This window comes from Vicugna pacos, chromosome 3 (genome assembly GCF_048564905.1).
Source record: "Vicugna pacos chromosome 3, VicPac4, whole genome shotgun sequence".
Lineage (NCBI taxonomy): Eukaryota > Metazoa > Chordata > Mammalia > Artiodactyla > Camelidae > Vicugna > Vicugna pacos.
In genome coordinates, this window is record NC_132989.1 from 90,496,833 (window position 1) to 90,521,731 (window position 24,899).

At 35.8% G+C, this 24,899-nt stretch overlaps 1 protein-coding gene across 2 annotated transcripts; it reads left to right on the plus strand.

Annotated features, from left to right (window-relative positions):
* On the plus strand, positions 1-24,418 carry C3H5orf34 (chromosome 3 C5orf34 homolog). Of its 2 annotated transcripts, none has more exons than XM_072958735.1 (13): positions 1-197; positions 3,470-3,703; positions 3,855-4,004; positions 5,841-6,487; positions 8,556-8,657; positions 9,794-9,917; positions 15,274-15,365; positions 16,248-16,317; positions 16,965-17,135; positions 17,541-17,635; positions 18,703-18,801; positions 19,590-19,630; positions 23,999-24,418. In XM_072958735.1, the coding sequence occupies exons 2-13, from the start codon at positions 3,509-3,511 to the stop codon at positions 24,193-24,195; spliced, it is 1,983 nt and encodes a 660-aa protein (XP_072814836.1). In that variant the 5' UTR covers positions 1-197; positions 3,470-3,508; the 3' UTR covers positions 24,196-24,418. The 2 variants fall into 2 exon arrangements, with proteins under 2 accessions (XP_072814836.1, XP_006207763.1); XM_006207701.3 differs by having other exon boundaries at positions 3,855-3,944.
* Positions 24,419-24,899: the final 481 nt, after the last annotated feature.

Sequence of the window (24,899 nt, forward strand, 5' to 3'; positions counted from 1 at the left end):
GCCTTCCTTCCTAAAGCGGAGCGACCGGGAAGATTTGAATCGCATTTGTTTGCGTTTGCTGTCTCTCCGGGCTGGCAGCTAGGGCTGCCGCTTTCTCCCTCTGCTCCGACTTGACGAAGGACCCGGGAACACTCTCCTTGTGTCCTTACTCCTCTCGGTTATGATTGTTTTCCTTCATCGAGAAACATCACTTGCTGGTAATTTGTCAAATTCAAGAACTGTTCCTCGGGAAGCAGTTGTGGGCGGGTGCAGAGGCTGCGACTTGGAGCATTTTGGCAAGTGAAAGCACAAAGGCCGGTGATTGGCCTCATTTCCACGACTTTTGGGCTCAGAACTGCTTGATGTGTGAGTCCAAGACGTTGGTAGTTGTTTCGATGAGGATTTTTCTGTAACTAGATAACGCATTTTGAAAAATGAAGTTCCTGTTAATGTCAAGAACGAACTTGTGGCCTTTCGATCCTTAAACACACTCTGACGTAAACTGCTGGCTGGGTGGTGAAAATACGAACAGGAATAAGACACTAGAAATGTGGTTGGAAATGTGGGTTGGAGCCGGATTATGTTCTTTTAATGATATTCCGGGAACTTTAGACATTCCACTGTTTCTTGTGTGTGCTTCATTATTTAAGTGATCTAAACAACAATTATGTTTCAGTAACCTGTTTTTAAGTTGGCTAAAGATAAAGACCTTTTTCCAATTTATATCAGAAAATATGTTTTCTAACTGTGTCTCTGCTCCTGTTTTTTTCTAAAATAGTAAGTAGACGTCATAGGTATATATGATATATGTAGCTGAAATCTAAATATATTTATTGCTGTGAATATTTATTGCCACTTAACAAGTATGTAAACAAGTGGTGTAAAGTGGTTGGTAGGGTCTGGATTGTGGAAAGTTACCTATGACAGCAATACTGGAAATGGATTGGAGAAGGGAAAAAGTGGGAAAGAGTCCCAGGCAGTTTACAGGAGTTGAGGGGAGAACTGATGGCCTGAAATAGAAAATGAGGAGCCAGATTTATGAAGGAGACTTAAAAAATCAACAGGACTTGTTATAGGGTTGTAAAGGGAAACAAGTCAAATATTGCTAACATTGAGATGCTATTAACTCAAATTGCAAAATCAGGAGGAACAGAAAGTTTTTAATTCACATATATTTCATCATTAAGTAAATATTTACTGCACTCTTATTGGCCAAGTATTTTAGATTCCAGGAATACAATTGTGAATAAGACAGATGAGGTCCCTGCTCTGACTGAGTTTATATCCCAGTGGGAAAACACAAAAAGCAAGTAAATAGACAGAATCAGTTTTGATAGTAATCGATGTTATGAAGAAAAAAATGGATAAAAAATGACTAGGAGATGGTTAGGAACAACTTTAACTGAGATGGTCAAGTCAGGCCTTTGAAGAAGGTAAGTATTTGTGCTGAGATATTAATGAAACCAAAAACCAACATGTGATGAGGCAGGAAAAGGACATGCTAGGCAGAAAGAACAGTGCAAAGGTTCTCAGATGCGACACAGCGCGCCTTAAAAAAAAAAATTAGTAAGGCCAACATAGCTAAAGTGTCCTGAACAAGAAGGGATTAAAAGATAACATTAGAGTGGTAGATGGAGGCAGACTGCATGGCTTTTATATAGGCCATGGTTAAGAATTTGGATTTTATTCTAAGCGCAAATGTTGGGTTGTAAGTCAGGGAGTGTTAGATCTCATTTTTATTTTAAAAGATCCCTCTGGCTACTGTTTGTAGACTGGACTTGAGGGAGGTTAGAGTGAAAGTGAATTAGGGGATATCACAGAAGTCTACTTTTGGTGGGAGTGATTAAGTTCCATTTTAGTCATTTGAGTTTGATTTATCTGTAGAAGAGGGACATGAAGAGGTTTCCAGCAGGCAGTGGAAGCTCTGGAGAGAGGTCAGGTAGATTTGGAAGTTCTCTACAGAAAAAAAATGATTACAGTTATGTGACTCTCCTCAGGAGAGATCATGTGGTTTAAGATTTACTTATATCCTGACATATTCCACAAAGGATTATAGGCCAAGTCATATGTAGCTAATGCATACATTGAAAAGGGGTAGGATATTTTTAAAAAGCAAGGGTGGCATAAAAGCAACACAAGTGTATATAGTAAGAAGAGATGACATGGGGACTAACCAAGGTCAGGTCTTGATGAATACTTGATATGAGAGAATGGTGAGGAATAGATTAAAGAGGAATAGAGGAATGATTAAACATAAAAGAGCAGTAGATGGAGTGGGAGTCAGGGGGACCATGGAAGCCCCCCCTCCCCCTGAAAAAAGGCAGAAGAGGAGAGTTTGATGCAAGGGAAGATAGACCACCCTGTCACAGGTTGACCAGTTTAGTAGGATGAAGACTGAAGTAACTGGGCATAGGAAGATACTGGTAACCGGTGTGAAACAATTTCAGTGGAGAGGTGGAGGGGAAAGCTGGATTGCAATGGACTGAAGAGTGATGCGAGAGAAAGTGGACCCTGAGTGGATACTACACCTGAGAAATTTATTGGTAGGAAATGGTGGTAAACTGGGGGAAATGGTATCTATGGAAATTCCTGTCAGGTTAAACGTGATCACCTGAGTAGCAGGAGACGATGTCCTAGAAGGGAATGGGATTCGTTTTAGAAAAGAATCATAAAATGTATTGAGCTCCTAGAAGGCAACATTCACACCACTGGCACTGCCATATGTGTTGTCTCATTTAATCCTCACAGCAGTCCTGTTACCATCCCCATCTTGCAAATAAATAACCAACCAACCAACCTGAGGTCTATTGCTAGTAAATGGTGTGTGAATGGAACCCAACACTCTAATTCCCCTTCTGTCATATCTGTATGGAAAGCATAAGTGAAGAGACAGAGACATTTTAGAGGTAAAGAAGAGGAAAGTGAATTCAGTGAAATAAGGATGAATCTAAGACACTAGGCAGTGAATTAGCTTTCTGAGTAGTGACATAGGGCTACTTCCTTAATGCCAGGCTAGGAACAAGAGTCCAGGTGCCCATTTCCCTCAGGCCTAGTAGTTACTTTTGGCCTGCCTTTTGCATTATTACAAATGATTTGCTGCATTCTTACTGCAAAGGTGGAATTTGCTTGTTATCTGAAATGAGATAGTGAGCATATGATTTTTAGAAGTTAAACTTCAGAAGAATAAAACTACTAAAATTGTAAAGGCAATTATAAAGCTATAAAATTATAACTTGGTGGGTTATCTTCTCCCTCTAAGTTATCTTCCCACACTGGAGTAAAGCCTTTGGGGTTAATCAAGGCATTCTGTTAAGGATGTTAATTTCAGATCACATAAGTGTGTGGAGTAAGATAATCATGTTTCTCCAACAAAAGTAAATGCAATGACAATGTTTTGCTTTTGTTCTTAGAAAATTCTTCCATATGTTTTGACAGAGCTTTTGTACATTAAGAGAACTATTTGTGCAACTGTATTTCTTTTTTCCCTCAGTCTTTGCCTTGGAAGGACATTTTATCCATAGTCACAGAAATGGCAGCTGAAATGCAAATGATACTTTATGAAGATGATTCAGTGCAAGTACAGTATTTTGATGGTTCCAGATTGCAGCTTTCTCCCTGTGGTTCTGAATTTTTATTTGAAAAGGCACCTCCTGTTTCAGCACATCCTTTAGAACAACCAGAAAGAATTCGCCAAAGAACACACTTTGTTATTAGCACTTACCGAGTAAGTAAAGATGACACAAGAACTACTCTTTTTTAATATTAAAATATTGTTGAGGTGGCCAGAATATGGAAAGTAATTAGTATTCTGGATTACTGTAACTCTAAATTGATTTTCAAATCGTTTTTAAAGATTATTTTGTGTTTCTTTGTAGGAGCAGCTACAGCGAGCCCTGGATTTCCGAAACTCTTTTGCTACTTGCCCTTTTTTATCTGAAAGCATCATACCTTCAGAAAGAAAAAAGGTAATTTTTTTAAAACCTCATTTTCAAAACAATTATTTGAGGACAAGTAATTACAAACAGGTAGTTTAATGTTTAGTCTTTTTCTTCATGACACTTGGGAGTAGACATGTTGCTGTAGAAAGCATAGGCCTGTATATTGTACCAGACTAGGGTGTTTTGATATTTTGTACATCGAGACACAGAAGTTATATAGCTCGTCTGCCTGCCTGTTTCTTTGTAGCAGAGAATTTCACTCATAACTTTTTAGATTGATGACTTTTTTTGATTCTCAGAGGTGTCAAAATTAAGAAATTACATGACCATTTTTGGTAGCTTATGTGTGCAGTAGAGATGTGTAATTACTTATGGGTATACACATTTTATTCTTTTACATATTCTATTTGAACTTTTAGGAATAATAGTAACTATCATTTATTGAGGGTTTTCTATGTGCCAAGAACTAGGAATGGTATTAAAAATATTTGGTAACACCATTATGGCATGGGTACCTGCTGATCAAAAAGGATGTCCAACCAGTCAGAACAAGTATATTGACTAAGATACCAGCACCTTGTTACAGCCAAGGGAACTAAATCTCAAAGAGTTTACCTAACTTGTCCATGGAAGTTGTCTAAGTGGCAAAGTCAGGATTTGAACCCAGTCTATCTGACTCTGAATACTGTGTCTTTCAATCATGATGCTTGCTTGCCTAATGAGTAATTTTCTGTTATATTGTCTCACGGCAAAGGAGTTAAGAAAAATTATAAGCTGTAACTTAGTTTACAAGGCCATTTTTCCACTGTATCTTTTGAGTAAGTATTCATTGAAACTGCATAGCTTACCTCTGATGCTGCAGTAGGATTATTAGATAGTCTAATTCTAGGAAAGGGAAGTGCCTTAACTGACCATCCTTACAAACCGGCTTTGCCATCAGTGAATACTGTCCCTGATTTTAACACACTAACGTGTACGTGTGGATAGTGCTGTAAATTTATGAGGCTTTCTTGACAATAGTTTTTGTAAATTTAAGGTTTTACGTAAATGGAAGTTGAAATGTGTAATCTGGCAAGTTTAACTGATAAAAACATTGTTAATGGCACTTAACTTTTTATCTTATATGAAAAGATGCAACAGGTACTGTTACCTTTATGAATCTGTTTGTTGTTGGTCTGGATCAGTTTACCTTTGAGTAATTGGACTTTTTAAAATGTTACTCTTTAAGCCACCTGGGATTTATTTTAGTGTGTGGTGTGCCTGGTGCTGTCTAGGGTAGGTACCTACCTTATTCATGTTATCCTATTTAGTCCCTGTGATTATCTTTTGAGATTGCATTTCCCAAATGCTATTCAGTAATTCCAGTACCATTTATTAAGTAATACTCTCTCTTTCCCCTCTTGTTTTGAAAAGCTTATGTTATCATATGTGACATTTTAAGATATGGTTGAATCTGTTTCTATATTCTCTGGACTGTTCTATTGATGATTTTTTATGCTATTTCCATACTATTTAAGTTATGATTGCTTTTCACACAGTAGTGCTAGTCTTCCCTCATTTATATTCTTTTTCAGAATAGACATTTTGGAAGGGATTGCAAATCTATTTATCTCTGATTCATTGTACACTTTAAATCAAAATATATTTAGCATTAAATATAATCAAAATGATTTTTCTTTTTCTTTTCTGTCATTTTTGTCAGAGTGTGTGTGTGTGTGTGTATGTCTACTTTTCTGAGAGAGACAATCTTAACAATATCAAATATTCTCTGGAAAACCATATATAGGCTGACATTCCTCTTTCTTTCTAGGTAGTAAAACACAGAACTTTAAGAGCTTTCTTATATAATACGTAAGTATCAAATGTATGGAAAAATTGGACTGTTGACAGAAAATACCATCTCTTTTTCTCCCCTCAATTCAGCGTATCTTCATCGACATCTCAGAAGTGAGATGGCCCAGTCTTCACACTCAGGAGGGCGTGACATGTATGCAGAGTGGCACCGTGAAGATATCATCTTTAGATGGTCATGCATACCTTTGCCTGCCCAGATCTCAGCATGAATTTACAGTGCATTTCTTGTGTAAAGTAAGCCAGAAGCCAGACTCATCTAGAGTACTGTCAGAAAAAAAAAATCAAGCCAAAAAGGACAAACTAGTTGAAAAAGCTGGCAAAATCTGTACATCTGGAAGTTTATCAGGACAGAGACCGAAGAATAAAGAAAACGAACTTTATTATCAGATTATGAAATCCAGAGAGCCTTTAGAGAAGAAGAGTTGTGTAAATGGAACTGAAGGGAGGGAGGAGCCATCTTCACTTGGTTCAAAACACACATGTGTATACACGTGGGTGAAGCAGTGCTGGTCTGTGGCCTCCTGTCCAGAGGAATGGAGATACCCTTTGTCTTTAGCACTTCATTTTCATGATAAAATCAGCAATACATCTGGAATTGATGCAGATATCACCCAGAATAGAGTTTTAACGTCTGACCTTTCTGAGATAAGAGGAAAAGAAGTTTCTGTTCTTCCCAGGGCCCTGTTACTGAGCTGTCCTGTCCCACACCTGCACAGGTAATGGAAGAATGACTTCGTCCTAAAGCTTTTGTCAGAACCAGCCCTTACCTAAGGATCATTTTTCTTTCTGAATCATCTGATACCATTCATAAGGGAAGTTCATTCAGTTGATCTAAAACTTTGCTTATAACAGATAGTAAATAATTTCATAGCCAATGTATTGTTTATATTTTTCACTCTACATCCATACATTGAAAGTTGGTGGGAGGCTGATTATACACTAGATACTCTTGTTAAGCACAGAGACTACAGGGATGATTAAGACAGAGTCCCTGCTTTCTAGGAGCTTAGAGTCTAGTAAGGGTCACTGTCGCTGAAAAGATTATAGAGTGTGGGAAGTGATGGCACATTCTGGGTTCTGGGAGCGAGCCCCAGGAGGCACCCTCTGCCACTCAGTGGAACCCATTACCTTGGTTGCTGGACGAGCTTGTGATGATGGGTACTTTCTTTCATATGCAGCCACAGAGGCCATCCCATCTTTAGTTAACTGACAGTGAGTATGTCCATTTTCAAAAGGGATAAACATGGAGAAGCTTCTAGATGGCTAGGTACAAACCTTTTAGCTCCACTAAGATGAATAACCTAATGGTTATAGATTTGTAACATGAGCTTTGCATAAGTAGTGCAGTAATGATGGTAACAGCTAACACAAAGCACGCACTTTGTGCCAGGGTGGCTGTGCTCTACCTGTTTCATCCTCATAGTGACCCCATGAGGTGAGTGCTGTTATTATCCCCAGTTTGTAGAGGAACTTGAGAAACAGAAACATTGACTAGGCCGAGCAAAGTCTCACAGCCGGCACTTGTGGAACTGGGATTTGATCCCAGGTTGTCTTTGAGTATATATTTGTTATTTAAAACAGAATGTGGGAATGATTTTCAGGCTTGTCATGGTAATCTAGTTAGAATTGGAAATTTTAGTATTATGAGTACACCTCAAAAGAGATTTATGCTTCTAAGCAAACAGTTTTTCAATAACTTGCCACTGGCCTTGATTGAAGTCCATTATCCTTAAGCATGGCTTAACAGGCACTCTGTCACCTGGTCCCTCCCTGGATCTGTAATCCTCACCACTCTTGCCCTTACTTTCTCCACTCTTGCTAAACTGGACTTCTTGCAGTCCCTCGAATGCCTGGAAAGCCCAGGGTTTCTTTTACCACTGTACCTGCTCCTTCCTGTGCTGGGATCACTTCCTTTATCTCTCTCGGCTGGCTAACCTGTGCTCATTTCCAGGTCTTAGCATAAGCCTTTCTTCCTTAGGTTGGTTATCCTGAAATCCCTAGACAGGATTAGGTGCTATACAATCCCACAGAATCCAGTAATTCTCCTTTCTTTCTGTTTAATATTTACTGTTTAATGTCTCTGCTAGATACGAATCATTGAGGACAGGGACCATGTCTTCTATTTTGATGTTATATGCACAGTGTGTACAGCACAGTGTCTGGCCCACTGTAGATATTTCAGTAATATTTATCATTTGAATCCTAAATTTTAAAGGTTAGTAGAAATGTATGTGTTTGTGCTGAGATTCAATAATGAGATTATTGAAAACACTGGGAAAAATACCTGGAAAAATAAGATTATGGTTGACTATTGGCATGAAATGCGTGGGTCCACTTATATGTGGGTTTTTTTCAAAACTTCAGTACCTGTATTTTCATTTTTCAGATCTTTAAATTAAGTAAGAGTCAGGGAAAGTTTGTGTTTGATTAGAGATCACAGTTTGTAGAATCAAAAGAACTAGGATTTGAATGCTGGATTCTATCCAGACTGTCTCAGCGTCGTGCCCTTAGGTGAGTCATTTATCAACTCCTTTGTTTTGGGAGCGGAGATAACAGTACTCAGTTTTCTACTTCCCTGGGGTCGGTGCCCCAACCCCCATGTTGTTCAAGGGTCAGTGGTAGTTTTAAATTTCATTAATACATCTTCATATTAATTTTTACTTCTCTTTGATCTGATGAGTTAAGCAAGAAATACATCTTATTACAATAGTACTGTTTTGTTGACTTCTCAAGGCAATTATGTTAGGCATCCAGAACTTATAGCTTGTATTTTGTCCTTCACAGGTGGAATTTCTGTGATTCGCTTTCACAGGGACAGTTTGGCGACGAAGAATATTCCTATCCTGAACCAGTGAAAGTGGTTTGGCACAAGGGTGTTACCTATAGGTGAGGGGCTTGGGCTGCAGTTGGATCTATTTAGCGATGCCGCAGAGGGTATGGGACCAGCTTTGTGGACGGACTCCCCTAACAGGACGCAGTTTTGCCAGGGCCACTGTTCTATGTTTGGCCCTGAGTTTTACAGGTCTCACAACATAATTTTATTAGTGTACATAGAGGTCTTACGACTAATTCACATTAACCATGTTCACAGGATTTTTGTGATGGCTCCCAAGCCAGTGAGGGGTTAGTTTTGCTCATAAATGAAATATTTCTGCAGTTATTTGGGATGCCCCTTCCAAGCAGCAGAAGATCTAGTCGTCTGAATTAGTCACATGCTGCTGAGCATGGAATTAGAGAAGTTGTCTAGCCTGAGATAGATTTCCACCTTCATTCATGCAGCAAATATTCACTGTCTCCTCTGTGGCCAGACTATTCCACTGAATTATCCCTGCCCACCACAAAGTACACCTCTATGGTGACTGGAATTCTATTGTTGGCTAGATTCAGAGTTTCACTTCTGTAAAGAATACGAGAACAAATTTGTGAAATTTGTGCTCTTTGGTGTCTCCCTTCCCTGCATGAAAACTCACCCTCTTCTGACAATATATTGTTTCAGTAAAGTCGACTTGGCTTAAGTTTTTATACATTATATACCTAATACCTTGATTGTATCTGGCTGCTCCAGGTGCAGTCACCTTCTCTTAAGGGTGGCTCCTTTTACACGTGGCTAATCACATCCATCAGATATTGAGTCTACTAGTTTCATTATTAGAGAATAATCTTAGTTCTAGGTTCTGGAGTTGTCATATTTAACTCCTATGCAGCTGACATTGCTTTGGTTACTGTTAAGTGCCAGCCACTTGTGACTGACAGTGAGGATACCAGGATGATGAGACAAGATGACTGACTTCGAGAAGTTGAGCTTAGTTGAAATAGATACATTAACAAATTCTGTGTTCTGTTTATTTTTTTGCAAAAAATTAATTTTGCTGGTTGATGTTGAGTATGAAATTATCCATTTTTCTGGATAGGCAAGACCCTATACTGGTTTGCCCTTTTTTTTTTTTTAATGATTGCCTTCATGTATGTTTTAATCTCAATGAAAAGAAAACTTTTTTTCATTGATTATTTCTTTTCCTTAGACTTACCCATAAAAATATGAACTCAATAGAGATTCACCCTGGAGATGGATCTGTTTTCAAATCAGAAGGAGCTTATTTGGGGAACTATTTTACATGTTATTCTATTCAAGAAGGATCAGGAGTGGTAAGTTGACAATGAGGTCTCAGCTCAAGAAGATTTTTGATATATAGCTATTTCTAAATAACTCTGAGTATATCTCTGGGAAATTTGATCTGTTATAACATTTCTTGCTACTCCTCAGTTTGCTTAATTAATATAACCTTACTGCCAGCATTGGCACAGTAATACTGGTCACTTATTTTTACTGTATTCTCATCTGGTTTTCTGTCATCCATTTGCCTAAGTAGTTTGTGTTTAAATCAGAAGTTAAAATTCTTCTGTCATAGAATTTACCAGTAGGAAACACTGAAAGTACTAATACTATACTTCTTTGAATTAGTATTTGCTCTTTAAAAAGCACATACATTGGTTTGCATATTTAAAATACCTCCTACCTCCTAAATCTTTGTATACAACTAGGATATAGAACAAGATTGTTCTCTGTCATTGATAACAGGGGCACATAACACGATATATTTAGTATATCAGGCCAAAATATAATCATGTGAAAACTTTGTTAATAGTTCCCAGTTTACTTGTTCCCAATCTGACACTTGAAATCCACTCTTTTATAGCAATCACTGCAGTATCACATGGCTTGGCTTTGCAGGATAGAACATAATATATTTTCTTCCTCTGTTACAGAGTGGAGTCTTTGAGTGATAAGATTATCAGAGTTGCTGGAAGAAGGCTTAAAACTAGAGCAGATTTTATTTATTTACTTTTTTTAACTAGGGAAAATTTCAAACACATGCAAAAGTAGAAAGACAGATGTAACAGACCTTCATGTTCCCATTGCCCAGCTGGTTCCCTCTTTCCTTCCACTGCCCCTCCACTCCCTATTTGTTTTTAAGTAAATCCCAAATATCATTTCATTCATAAATATTTTAGTATATATTAGAGCAGATTCCCTGCTGGGGTCTATTAGTAGGAAAGTATTCATTTATTCAATTAATATTAATTAAACATTCGTAGGTTGGCACTCTATTAAGCACTGGGCAAAGATGAAGAGTTCCTGCCCTCAAGGGTTCACAGTCTGACAGTCTAGTAGTCAGTCAGGCAAACAAGCAAATGAAATGAAAGTGTGTGTGTGTGTGTGCATGCATGTAGTGCATGAGATAATCAAATAAACAGGCAAAAAGAGTGAGTATGCATATATGTCTACACTGCTGACTGCTGTGTATTGGGAGTTCAAAAAACTACATCTTCCTGAAGCTTCAGTTTACTCAAAGTTGTCATGGGGAGGGGGTGATAATTTTTATACTGAAGCAAACATATCACGGAATAGAAGCATGTGCTTTGGGGATAAAACAAAACTTCCAGACAAGTTGTGCCTTTGTGTTGGACTGCTTTGGGCTTCACACACTCAGATCCCTGTGTGCAATACATTCACTCTCCTCTGTCTACTAGAGTGAAAATATCTAGAAACAGCTGGCTCTCTTTTAGGGGTGAAATTGTTTGCTGCTTACTTTAACCCATACTCCAAAATAAATTCAAGACAGATTAAAGGGCTAATGTGAGAAACCAAACTTTATAATTGTTAGAAGAAAATATAAAAGGACAATGTTGATCATCTTGGGGTAGGGGAGGCCTTAAGTACAATACAAAAAACCAGAAGGCATAAAGAAAAGTTTGATCAGCCCGAAATTTTCAAATGTATGTTAAATTTTAAATATGTAACTTCTATTTAATTAGATAAAGTCAAAAAGACAAACACCTGGAAGAAAATAGTCTACATTATAAATCAGTAATAAAATGACCCCTACCCCCCCCAAAAAAATAGAAACAAGACAATAGAAAACTGAGTAAAGGATAAGAATGGTTAAGCCATGTAACACATAGTATTTGAAAATATGTTCAACTTTACTACTTGCATCAAAGAAATGAAAATTAAAATAACAATATTTTTCACTCATCAAATTGTCAAAAACTATAAAGGTTGATAATATCTACTGCAGAAAGGGGTGCTTTCATGACATTGATTGGCGTATAAACTGATTCAGCTTTCATGAAAGACAGTTTGATAATATCAAGTAAAATTGGTCGAAATTCTGCTCCTCAGGTATCTATCCTAGAAAAATATTAGCACATATATTCAAAGAAGCATGGCCAAGGATGTGGATTGTGGTCTTGTTTGTAGCAGCAAAAAACTGGAAGCAATCTAAACTTTAATCAGTAGGAAAATGGTGAAATAAACTATGGTGATCACATCATGGGAATACTGTGCAGAAGTTTAAAAGAATGAGGAAGCTGTAGACACACAGAGACAGATAGTAACAGGTCTTCAAAGCACTGTGAGTGAAAAAAAGCTGCATAAGAATGTGTACAATGATATCTTTTGTGTAAAGAACAAAAAACAAGCCCTAAACCCAATTGTGTTACTTTATATAATATGTGTATACATGCACAGAGAAAGATCTGGGCAGATAAGAACTGAACTTGACGTGGTTACTTTTGGGGAGGAGTCTGGGATTTTGTGAGGGAGGAGGAGTCGCGAGGGACTTAAATCTTGTATTTTTTAAAACTTTTTTCCTCTTCCCCTTTCTCTGAAATGTAGTAATGTATCATTACTTCTGTAATTAAAAATTTAAATAGGAAAGCTTAACAAGGACCTACAATGTAAGTGCTTCCATAGAGATGAAAACTTGGTGCTTTGGGACTACATAGGGAGGGGCACCTGCCCCTGTTCTGGAGGCTCAAGAAAAGCCTTCTGGAGGAAGACATGGCTCAACTAGGATTTATAGTTCTAAAGGATGAGGTACACAGAAGAGGGATGGAGGAGCATATAGCTAAGGGAACACTTTGGCTCAACTCTGAATGGCTGGCTTCTTGTCATTAAATTTCAGTTTAAATGTCACCTCCTCAGGGAGGCTTTTCCTGATGATCCAGATTAAAGAAGCTACTCATGACACTCCCTATAACATACCCTCCTCTTTTTTTCTTCTTGGCACTTAATACTATGTGATATTTTCATATTGATCAATGTTTGTTTACTAACTAACCCACACTAGAGGTAAGCCTTGTCTTTTTCAACACACTATTATTGCTAGTGCATAGAACAGTAGATAAATGTCACCTAGAGTCTGGGCCGAGTACAGAGTGTTGAAGGAAACGAAAATGCTGTGATAGGCTACAACAGAGGGAGAATGTTGGGAATGTCCAGAGAAGACACTAGACCACTAAGCTGGGGCAGTTCATAAATGGGACATGAGAAACCCTATTGCTTTTGGAGAGCCACTGAAGGATTTAAGTAGGCAAGTGACATCATATTTTTATTAGATCTTTTCAGAGGAAGATGAACCGGGGTGGGGAAGAGATGGAACTTCAAGCTATGGAACCAGTTAGAAGCCATTTATAGTAGTGCAGGAAGAAAGTATAAGGGCCAGGCAGTGGTAATGAGAATGGAAAGATAGGAATGGACCCAAGAAATATTAAGGAGACAGAACCAATGATTGATGGGATATTGGGGATGAGGAAGAAGTTGAAAATGATGCCAAGTTATTGAATTAACCAGTGAATGATGGTGCCAGGCACTGTACTGAAACAAAATGTTTTAAACCTGAAGTGTACTGATGATGGCACTTTTTGATCTTACCAGGAGGTGTCAGTAAAAAATTTAAATTCTGTTAATCTCAGTCCCATTTACCTGATAGTAATTGTAAGATACTTTTAATTATAAGATGCCTCTTGATTTCAGAGAGGTTAAATTGTGAAAAATAAGCAGTTTAGAATTGGTGAAATAGGGCAGTGGAGAAGACAAGACCTCTTAAGGGACTCAGTTTCCGACAGAGAACGACATAAATAATTAAAATGTGATATTTTGAGTGTCTACCATGTGAGTTAGCACACTGTGCTGATACATGCTGGGATACAGAGGTCAGCAAAACAGATACAGCCCCTACCTTCACAAAGCTCCATTCTAGCAGGGGGGCATTAAGTAAAAGACTATATAATGAAAATCAATTATAATGAAAACCAATAAGCAGGAGCGGAGGGTACTGTGCTTGTGGACATAACTAGGGGATTTCACCTAGTCTCTGAGACCTCTGTAATGGCTTCCTTGAGACTGAAGGAAAAGTAGGAGTTAGCCAGACACAGGGAGGTGATGGAGGAGGGAGCTGAGTTTTAGGTAGAGGGAATGACATGTAATAATTGACATACCAGCGGTGAATGCAAATAGAGATGGAAAGAAATGCAGATTTTGAAGTGAAGTTAATCACATTTTTGACATGTTGAAGTTGAGATGTCTTTTTGATATCCAGTAGAGATTTATTACATATTCAAGTCTATAGTCGAGGATAAAAATGGAGAGACTAATTTTTGAGTACCCACTATAGACGAAATTCTGTCCCAGGTGCTTTATATATGTGTTATTTCATCAATCCTCAGGACAATCTAGATGGTAGGTAGTATCCCCATATAATAGGTTGTAGGCACTGAAGCTTAAAAAGGTTGTATAACCTGTTCATCAGTACAGTTAGTAAGAGGCACACCTGTGATTTGGGTCCAGCTCTGACCCTGAAGCCCTCTCTCACTGGTGGTAAAGTACAGGCTGCACTCGCTTCAGTTCAGTTCAGATCTCTACTGCTCCTTAGCTCTCAAGCTTCAGTTTTCTTATCTAAAAAATAGGCACTAATAGTTCTTATCTTTCAGAATTATCTTGAGGAGTAAATGAGATAATCCTTGTAAACTACAACAGCTTAGCACCTAGCATGGCAACTAACAATGTTAGTTGTTGCTGTTTTGATATTTATTATGAACACAGTTTTGGACCCTGCTGGGATTACCCAAATCAGGAAATCAGAAGAGAAGCCTGGAGACAGTCTGGGAAACACTAGCATTCGAGAGTTTGAGAAAGAGGAAATTGAGAAGGAATAACAAAATAACATTTTTTTTTAATTCAAGAAGCTGAGCCTGTAAATAATACTGTCTTACACAAACTAGCAATACTTTCATTAATAAAATATATCAAAGTGATACATAAAAATTAAAAGTTTTTTAAACCTATATAAACTTTTTTTTTCCTTTGTCTGAAAGGAAAAGGGGACTTATGTGGTAGGTGTCCAGTTCATGCACAGGGAAATTAGTCTGTTACTTTGAGTATAGCCAAGATTTAAACTGAGCAGTGAGTTATAGGCTATTAGAGTGTAGTTTTTGAATAGATTAACTTTTGATAGGAGGAATTCTAGACTTTACAAAAATGGGAAAATGGAAAAGCATCCTAAAATACCTTTAAAAATATACCTTTTATGTGCTATTGAGTAAGGTAAAATAACGGCTTGCCTTGTCACTATGTAAATACATATTTCAAGGAAAAAGAGATAAGTAATAATGGCCAGAATTTATTATTGAAATTTTTTAAATTTTAAACTATTTTCAGAGTGAAGAGAAAACTTACTCAGTAAATAACCTTCCTCCAGATAGACCAGGAAGTCTGTTCTCTGTGTGTTCTCTAATTAAACAGGCAACAAGGTAAGTGCTTTATGTTCAGCTGAATCGAGTGTCATGTGTCTGAGAAACTTGATACATTTTCTAGTGGTTAGGAAGACTAAAAATTGGTAGGTACAGTTGAAATATATGTCTTTGGTAAAATCTGTCAACTTTTCTGGTCTCATCATTTATAAAATAAGGTTATCACTATGTCATTATACGAGTACTAATGGCTTTGAAATTTGAAGTAAATATGGAGAAACATGCATATGTGGCGAGCAGCTGCTGGTGGGAAATAAGTGCCTTTTCTCTGGGTGAGTGTAGCATCACTGTTGTTCCTTGGAATCAAGTGGAAGATTTGATGATATTTAAATTTTCATAGTTCTTTATTATCCTCACAGTAATAAAGATTTCTGAGAGTGAATAGATGATTAACTGTAGTTGGTTCTTTGGTTCATATGTTTTTTAATTCTCCTAATTAATCAATCAACCTGTGGCACCTAGAAGAATGAGAGTGGATTGTTGAATTAAATTATTTATTTTTCTAAACTTATGTCTAAGCAACTTCCAAAGTAGGTTTGAAGGAGCAGACTTGGTAATTTGATTTTCCAGGGACAATTGATTCACATCCCCACCACTCTTAGACTGCGCTTGCCCTGTCAGGTGTTGTGAATCTATCACTTCTTAAACAGGAACATCTGAAAAATTCTATTTGGAGTCATTTCATTGCTAAAAATTCAAGGAATAATGTTAGCTACATAAGATTAGTGCAAAGGGAAGCAACAGGCCTAAGAAAGAAAAGTGATCCAAACATATTTTTGTGGAAATGAGCTGCTTGCCTAAAATGTATAGCAGTGAGAACGGGTTGCTAGAATTGGAAAATGACATATGCAAATATTTAAGTAGTATTTTTCTTGTTTACAGAATTCTTCAACATTGTGCCAAGATGAGGCTTTCTCTAAGCCATAACTATCATATATGCTGCTGGAAAATGGTATCTTAAATTATTTTAAAAGCAAGATATTTTTTATTTTTTAATTTTTTTATATATCTAAGTTGTTTACTTTCATCTAAGTCTTGTGAGAAATTCTTTGTAATATTCATATTGGCTTATTTTTTAAAATCTACTTAAAGGCTGCAAAATTTGGCTTTTATATTATACTTTTACTGTATATTGTTTGTTTTTGTTTCTTTTTTCTTTGTGGAGGGGGAGGGGAATTGATTGGACTTGAAGTATGTGAAAACACAGTTATTATAAAACATATTACAGTGTTCTACTCTATTTCCATAACTGTAAAGGTAAATGTTTTAATACTGAGGTGGAGGAAGTGATTATCAGACTGATTTCTATATCTATACTAATTTGATTATAAACCTGTGTGTTGCTGTAGTTCCTAAACTTTGTCTATTTTCTATGTAAAGTTCAGCAGGATGGTGACTTTCCAAAGATGTTAGAACTTAATCAGCTTATAGTAGCTCCTTTTGGGGTATCCACTTCTGGAAAAGTTGAAACATTTACTTAAGGATTCTACACTATTCAGCTTTTGAATGAGAATCTGAAGTTGCCTCAGTGTTCCTTAATCATTTCAATCTTATTAGTGGATAATTCTCTTTCCTGCTATTTTTATTTTCTGGTTTCAGGTACCTGGAATAAATGATAGCAGTATACTGCCTTTGCTTTGGAGAGAATCGTTCCTACCCGGTGTGGGAAGGTTCCTTGCATACTCTGATGACAAAGTACATGCTGTCTTTTTAGATGGCATTACTCTAACCCTGAATTGGAATTTCAGCTCTTTTATTGAAAAGAGACAGGTGATTGTACTTCAGACTGAAATCTGTTTTTTGTTGTTGTTGCTTTTAAACGATGGAAATAGTACAACGAAAATAAAGTACTACACTACCTATTTTATGAAGTATGAAATCTGTCAAGAGGAAATCTCATTGGATTTCCTAGCAAAGTTCAGAAGGGTGCGACGCTCATTTTTATAAAGGTAACTCATTATAAAGAGAGGGACTCGTATTTTTGTTCTTTTGATAATGATCTGCATAAAGGTGGTGGGTAAATAATACCCGTTTCCATGTGAAAATTTCTAAATTAGTCAAAGTTTTAACGATTCATTTACTTCTTTGTTTCTTATTTGAAAATTAAGTAAGAAGAGGGTTTTGTTTTTTCAGTTCTAGAATGATAATATTTACCTTTCCTCTTTGCTGCTTAAGGTAAATCAGGGTCTCAATTTAGGTTGGTGTAAGTTAACTTTTCCTGATGGACAAGATCAGTTAATTCAGATTCAACACCCTGGACCGTATGAAAGGTACTGAAAAGCAATTTTAAAAATTAATTTCATGTTAGAAAATAACTTACTTTTAGACGGAGAGGAAGCATATTTTTAGTTTCCCATGTGGAAAATATGTGTGAAGTCATTTCAATAGGTTTCAGAGTTTACATTTATATTTACATCTAGCATAACTAAGTAGGTCAGGTCAGCTTTAATCGTTTCCATTTATATTCTAGTGATTTTTCAAAATAAATGTGTTACAGATATAACTGGCTTGCTATGGAGACTGGACTATGGTCAGACGTGTTACCTCATTAACTAATTCCCTAACCAATTCGAAATAAGGTTTATAGCCACAAATAACTAAACTTATATTTCTATAAAGTGAAATAAACTAGCTGATGATTATTCTTAAAATGGAGGAGATTCTGAAAACAACTGTTTATGAATATGCTTTCTCTCTTTTGGTTTATGTAGTTTGTCGTAATGATCATTCTCCTCTGTTGGGATTGACTGCACTTTGGTCTAAATGCTCCGACATGCATTGCTAGTTTGAGTAGTTTGCCTCAATAGCTAGTGTCTTCAGTAAATATCACTATTTGTTTTAGCCAATCACTCCACATCATTCATTTCATTGAAATTGATACTTGTATATTCAATGAGTTATAGATAATTATAGGTATATACGTCTGTGTGTCTGCATTAATAGGTGTGTTCTGGTAACTTTTAGAAAACAAATGCTCATTTAGTCTTATGTAAAGACATTTTCATGATAAAATTTAATGAAACTCATTTTACTTTAAAGAATTAAAGGGAGAATTTAGACATTTGAACTTGAACTCTGAATGAAATCCAAGTGTTACCTTTGTCCTAATTCTTAACTCCCATCTTTATTAATCATGAATGGGAGTAAATCATTTTATTCCTGGTCAATGAGAAAAACTTGCCTTTTCTTTTAACAATGAAAAGAATTTTTTAAATTGCCCTACTTTAGATTTTTTTTTCCTTTTTTTCCAGATTGTCTTAATGATTTTTCTATTTTTTTAATGCTTTTACAAATATAAGTTCATTTTTCAAATTTCTCTTAATGTATTCAATCTTAGATATGTGACAACAGTAATATCATGGTGCAGAAGACTGACCCAGACTACTCAGAGAGAAATGCCCACACATCCTTCATCATCTGTTCCTGGAGAAAACTGGTATTTATATTTATTTTAATTTACTTAAAAAAAATTGATGGGGCGGAAGTAATTAGGTGTATTATTTATTTTAATGGAGGCACTGGGGATTGAACCCAGGACCTCGTGCGTGCTAGGCAGGTGCCCTACGCCTGAGCTAGAACCTCTCCCTATATTTATTTTAAACTTAATCTATGTAGAAGAGCCAGCTAATCCTCAGATATTAAAATGTTAAATGGTACATTCTGACTCTTTTTTCCCAAGAAAACTTTCTCTTAGCTAAATGTATTTAACCCTTATGATGTTTTGATAGCTTAAACCTTGAAAATAATTTATCTTTAATTTGATATCTAATTTATTACATTTCATCGCATTATGTTTTACCTGAAGATCAGAAAACTGCATTGAAAACTTCATATCAGAAAAGGGTGACTCTTTTAGTGTGATACATTTATCCTGAAAACTTTATGGAAAAATTTAAGGATTTTTTTTTTTTAATTTTAATAATATTAAAGAAAATAAAATGTTGACTAACATAACAAGCTTTCAGAATAATTTTTAAATATTTCTATCATATTAATTACTCCCCCAAATCAATTGGCAAATCAACAAATAAAGCAAGGTTTTAGTCCCTCTTGTGTGCCTTTCAGTGTGCAGGGTACTGGAACTGGGCTTCAAAGGAATATTTAGGGTTCTTCTGTCTAAAATTCTAACCTTTATGAAAAAAATCAAGTTTGCTTACTTGAAATATTGTGGCTGTAAAAGAATCAGACAACTAGCATTAACTTTTTTTTTTCTTTTTTGCACAGGTCTGTGGCTTCTGAACTTGAAAAGATACAGAAGTTTAACTGTATCCTTTAAACAGAATGTGTTGTCCTGCATGATTTCTCCCTTTCCATTGCAGGCTTAATTCATGAATGTTTTTATATTAATCCATACTTACATACTATAAAGCTTTATTGAATAATATTCAAAGTTATCATTTAAGATGTATTTTGTCTGTAGAAGGTACATCATGTTAACATTTATACTTTTCATTGGGTTTAAATCAGCAAAGGACAGTGAAGTGGAAACTTTCTCACTTATATAATTATATTCTTACTATAACTCAGAACTATTTCTGACTTCTTTTTCTTTCTTTTTTCATTTGTAGGATTTTTACTTTTTTTTTTTAAATTTCAGCTTTATTGAAGTATAATTGACAACATTATATTTAAACTGTACCTCACAGTGACCCAACACACGTACATTGTGAAAGGATTACCCTATCTCATTAATTAACACATACGTCACATATCTTCCCTCTCCCCCTGCTTTTTTGGGGGGTGAGATCATCTGAGTTCCACCATCCCAGCAAACCTCAGTCACACAGCACAGTCTTAGTATTTTATACATTAGATCCTCAGATCTTACTCATCTTACAGCTGAAAGTTTGTATGCTTTTACCAACCTCTCTTTTCCACAACCCCCAGCCCCTAGCAGCCACCATTCTACATTCTCTCTGAGTTTGACTTTTTAAAAAAATTCCACATATGAGTGACACTGTACAGTATTTGTCTTTCTCTGTCTAGCTTATTTCACTTAGCAAAGTGCCCTCAGGGTCCATCCATGTTGTTGAAAATGGCAGGATTTCCTTCTTTCTCACAGCTGAATAATATTATAGAGTGAGTGTGTGTGTGTATCACTTCTTCTTTATCCATTCATCCAACAATGGACACTTAGGTTGTTTCCGTATTTGGCTATTGCGAATAATGCCACAATGAACATGGGATTGCAGATATCTCTTCATAATACTGTTTTTGTTTCTTTTGGATATATACCCAGAGGTGGGATTGCTGGATCTTACGGTAGTTTTATTTTTAGTTTTTGAGGAACTTCTATACTGTTATCCATAGTGGCTATACCAATTTATATTTCTACCAAAGTACACAAGTGTACTTTTTTCTCCACATCCTCACCAACTTTTGTTATGTGTTGTCTTTTTGATAATAGCCATTCTAACAGATGTGAGGTAAAATCTCATTGTGGTTTTGATTTGTATTCCCATGATGCTTAGTGATGTTGAGCACCTTTTCGTGTACCTGCTGGCCATCTGTATGTCTTTGGAAAAATATCTATTTCAATTCCTCTGCTCATTTTTTAATCAGATTGTTTTTTGCTATTAAATTGTATAAGTTCTTTACATATTTTGGATATTAACCTTTTATTCGATAATATGCTTTGCAAATATTTTCTTCCATTCCATAGGTTGCCTTTTCATTTTGTTTATGGTATCCTTTGCTGCGCAGAAGCTTTTTATTATAATATAGTTTATTTTTGCTTTTGTTATCTTTTGGTGTCAAATCAATAAGATAATTGCCAAGATTGATGTTAAGGAGCTTACCTCTATGTTTTCTTGTAGGGGTTTCATGGTTTCAGGTCTTACATTCAAGCCTTTATTCCATTTTGAGTTGATTTTTGAGTATGGTGTAAGATAGAGGTCTAGTTTTACTCTTTTGCATTTGGATGTTCAGCTTTCCTAACACCATTTATTGAAGAGTCTATCCTTTCTCTTTTATCCTTTTATATTCTTGGCTCCTTTATTGTAAAATAATTGACCATAAATGCATGGACTTATTCCTGGGCTCTTTATTCTGTTCCATTGATCTATGTTTCTGGGTTTTTCCAATATCATACTGTTTTGATTACTAAGGCTTCATGATATAGTTTGAAATCAGAACATGTGATGCTTCCAACTTTGTTCTTTCTCAAGTTTGCTTTGGCTATTTGAGGTCTTTTGTGGTTCCATACAAAGTTTAGAATTGTTCTATTTCCATGAAAAATGCCATTGGAATTTTGTATTGTTCATACATTGAATATTGTATTGAATCTGTAGATTGCTTTGAGTGTTATGGACATTTTAACAATATTAATTATTCCAATTCATGAGTACAGAATATCTTTCCATTTATTTGTGTCTTCAGTTTCTTTCATCAGTGTCTTAGTTTTCAATGTTCAAATCTTTCACCTCTTTGGTTAAATTTATACCTAGTTTTTTTTTGATATAATTATACATGGGATTGTTTTCCTAATTTTTTTCTGCTAGTTCACTACTAGTGTGTAGAAACGCAACTTATTTTTATGTTGATTTTGTGTTCTGCTAAATTTATTACTTCTACCAGTTTCTGGTGGAGTCTTTAGTGGATTCTATATATAATACCATGTCAACTGCAAATAGTTTTACTTCTTCCTTTCTGATTTGTATGACATACATGCATTGATTGATTGATTGATTGTCAAATTCCTCTGGCTAGGACTTCCAGTAGTACTGTGTTGAATAAAAGTGGTGAGTGAGCATTATTGTCTTGTTTCTTATCTTGGAAGAAAAGCTTTCAGCTTTTCACTGTTGAGTATATTAGCTGTGGGTTAGTCATATATGGCCTTTATTATGTTGAGGTATGTTTTGTCTACACCCAGTTTGTTGAGAGTTTTTCTGCATCTATTGAGATGATCATATGATTTTTATACTTCCTTTCGTTAATATGATGTATCACATTGATTTTCATATGTTGAACCATACTTGTATCCCTGGAATAAATCCTGCTTGATCATGGTATATGATTGTTTTAATGTATTACTGAATTTGGTTTGCTAATGTTCTGCCAAATTTTTTTACATTTATGTTCATCAGGGATATTGGCCTGTAAATTTCCTTTCTTGTAGTATCCTTGTCTGGTTCCGGTTGTCAGGATAATCCTGGCATCATAAAATGAGTTTTGAACTATTCTCTCCTCTTCTATTTTTTGAAAGAGTTTGAGAAGGACTGATGTTAATTCTTGTTTAAATGTTTGGTAGAATTCACCAGTGAAACCATTTGTGTTTGGGGTTTTGATTACTGATTATATTTCCTTACTAGTAATCTGTCTGAATTTGGTCTTAGTAGCTTATATGTATCTAGGAATTTATCAGTTTTTTTTAAGTCTGTCCAATATGTTGATGTATAATTGTTATACTAGTCTCTTATGATCCTTTTTATAGTGTGGTATTTATTGTAACTTCTCCTCTTTCTTTTCTAATTTTATTTGAATTTTTTTCTTGGTAAGTCTAGCTAAAGTGTTGTCTGTTTTATCTTTGCAAAAGACTAGCTCTTTGTTTCATTGATTTTTTTCTATTGTGTATAAACTCCTTCCAGGGAGACAGCGGCAACCTGGAGTAGTCCAGAGACAGAATGTGGAGATGCCACCTGCCTCCCCAGTCTCTGGGGAGGATCACACTCAGGCCCCAGGTGTGTGCTAAATTAGAACCCTGACCCTCAGGCAACAGCTTTTAAAGTATACTAATAGGCCTCTTTCAGGGAACGACTGAGAGATAGGTGCTTCTGTCTGCTGAGAGCTAGATGTTTTGGGGGCCTGTCCTGCATGTGGAAATCTTAAAAATTGGAGCATTAGATGTTGGGTCCAGAACTTTTACTCCTCAGGGAGGAGCTGGGAGTTGTGAGTTCCTCTGATTGTTCTGGGGGTGGGGTTTATGGTGAGAGTGTCTCAGCCTTTCTTACCCATCTCAATGTAGGTATTTTCTCATTCACCTAATGTGTAGGAGTCACTCGGGTAGTTCCTGGATTTCTTACAGGAAGAATTGCTTCGTGTGTAGCTGTAGATTCAGTGAATCTGTGGGAGGAGATACGTTCAGGAACCTCTCCGTGACCAACTTGGACTAGACTTTTTACTTCTTTTTCTTATGAATCGTTTGTTCTGTACATTCCCACCTCATTCATGTAAATTTCTTTTACCTTGTTATTTTTCTATACTCCTATTGAAATAATAAAGTAGCTCTGCAATAGAGGACAGGTTTCTTTTCACTCTAGATTTTATGGTAAAAAATACCCTATGCAGATTTTTTGTATCCCTCTCACCCCTACATTTGTTCACTTTTATTCCCATATCACTTCTTCACTTATGTTACTGAGCTTTTAATTCTTTTACTTCCTCCCTACCACCAAACCTACATCCAAATACATACATACATCCAAATACATTCCTTTCTCCTACTTATACTCTAACCAGTTTCCTCCTCTATAAGGGACAGACTTGATAAATTCTAAAGTCCCAACTCTGTTGTGAATCCAAGAGATCTTCCTCTCAATGGAGATATTATATTTTAATGAAGGCTGGGCTCTCTAAAATTAAAAATAATTATAATGAAAAATATGGGGGAAAAGCTCCTTAACTAAGCAACTTAGTGTTATTGGAGAATAGTGGTGTCCTAAACCAGATTTCTAACAAGAAAAATGAACAGGATCATTTGGATCATTATAAGTCAGAATCTTCAGAAACCTTACTAGAAGAAATTAATGAAAAGAGAGTATCAGTGGCATTGAAAAAAACCTCTGAAATCCTTCAGGATATTGACTGTCTTCTATCAAACTCTAAAAGGTGAAAAATGGAATTATTACAATATATTATATTATTAAGCCTTGAGGATGTTGTTTCAACTGACTGGGAGAAAATTACTAGAAAGCCAAGTAATGGTGTATATGACTTCTGTACAATGATTATATGAGAAATGGCATTTAACTTTGAAGGTATTTTACCAAATTAGTAAAAAAGATTTTAAAATATATATTTTTATATTTTATTAATAAAGAACTATTTTGAAATTTTGAACAATGTATTTCACATTTGAGAAAAATTTTTATAAAATTGTACAGTTTTTGCTGTTTTATCTTGTGGAGCATTCACTATGAATCAAGTGTTTTTCAAATTAATATGCAGAATTGTGTGCATTGGTTATTTACTTTAGTCTCTTGAGTCTCTCCAAGTATTTTCCAGTAGAACCATGAAGAGAGAATTAGATCTTAAAAAAACAAAACAAACAATGTAGGCCATATTGCTTCAAGCTATGAATAGAGCACTTGAGCTAAGACTAAATTTTATCTGAACTTTCTCATGTACTACATATTTTCATTTGTTTTGAACATCTCAAAAGATTTATGCTACAAAATGTGTGGAGACTCTAACATCAATAGACAGATCTCCAAACAGAAAATCAGTAAGGCAACAGAGATCTTAAATGACACAATAGAACAGTTAGAGTTAATTGATATTTTCAGTATATTACATCCAAAAAAACAAGAACATACA

Excerpts from the sequence above, each read along its gene's own strand:
- C3H5orf34 (XM_072958735.1), top strand. The coding sequence starts at position 3,509 with ATGGCAGCTGAAATGCAAATGATACTTTATGAAGATGATTCAGTGCAA. Across the intron at positions 4,005-5,840 it reads GGACAAGTAATTACAAACAG|CGTATCTTCATCGACATCTC; the intron begins GTAGTTTAATGT and ends CCCTCAATTCAG. Across the intron at positions 17,636-18,702 it reads CACCCTGGACCGTATGAAAG|ATATGTGACAACAGTAATAT; the intron begins GTACTGAAAAGC and ends ATTCAATCTTAG.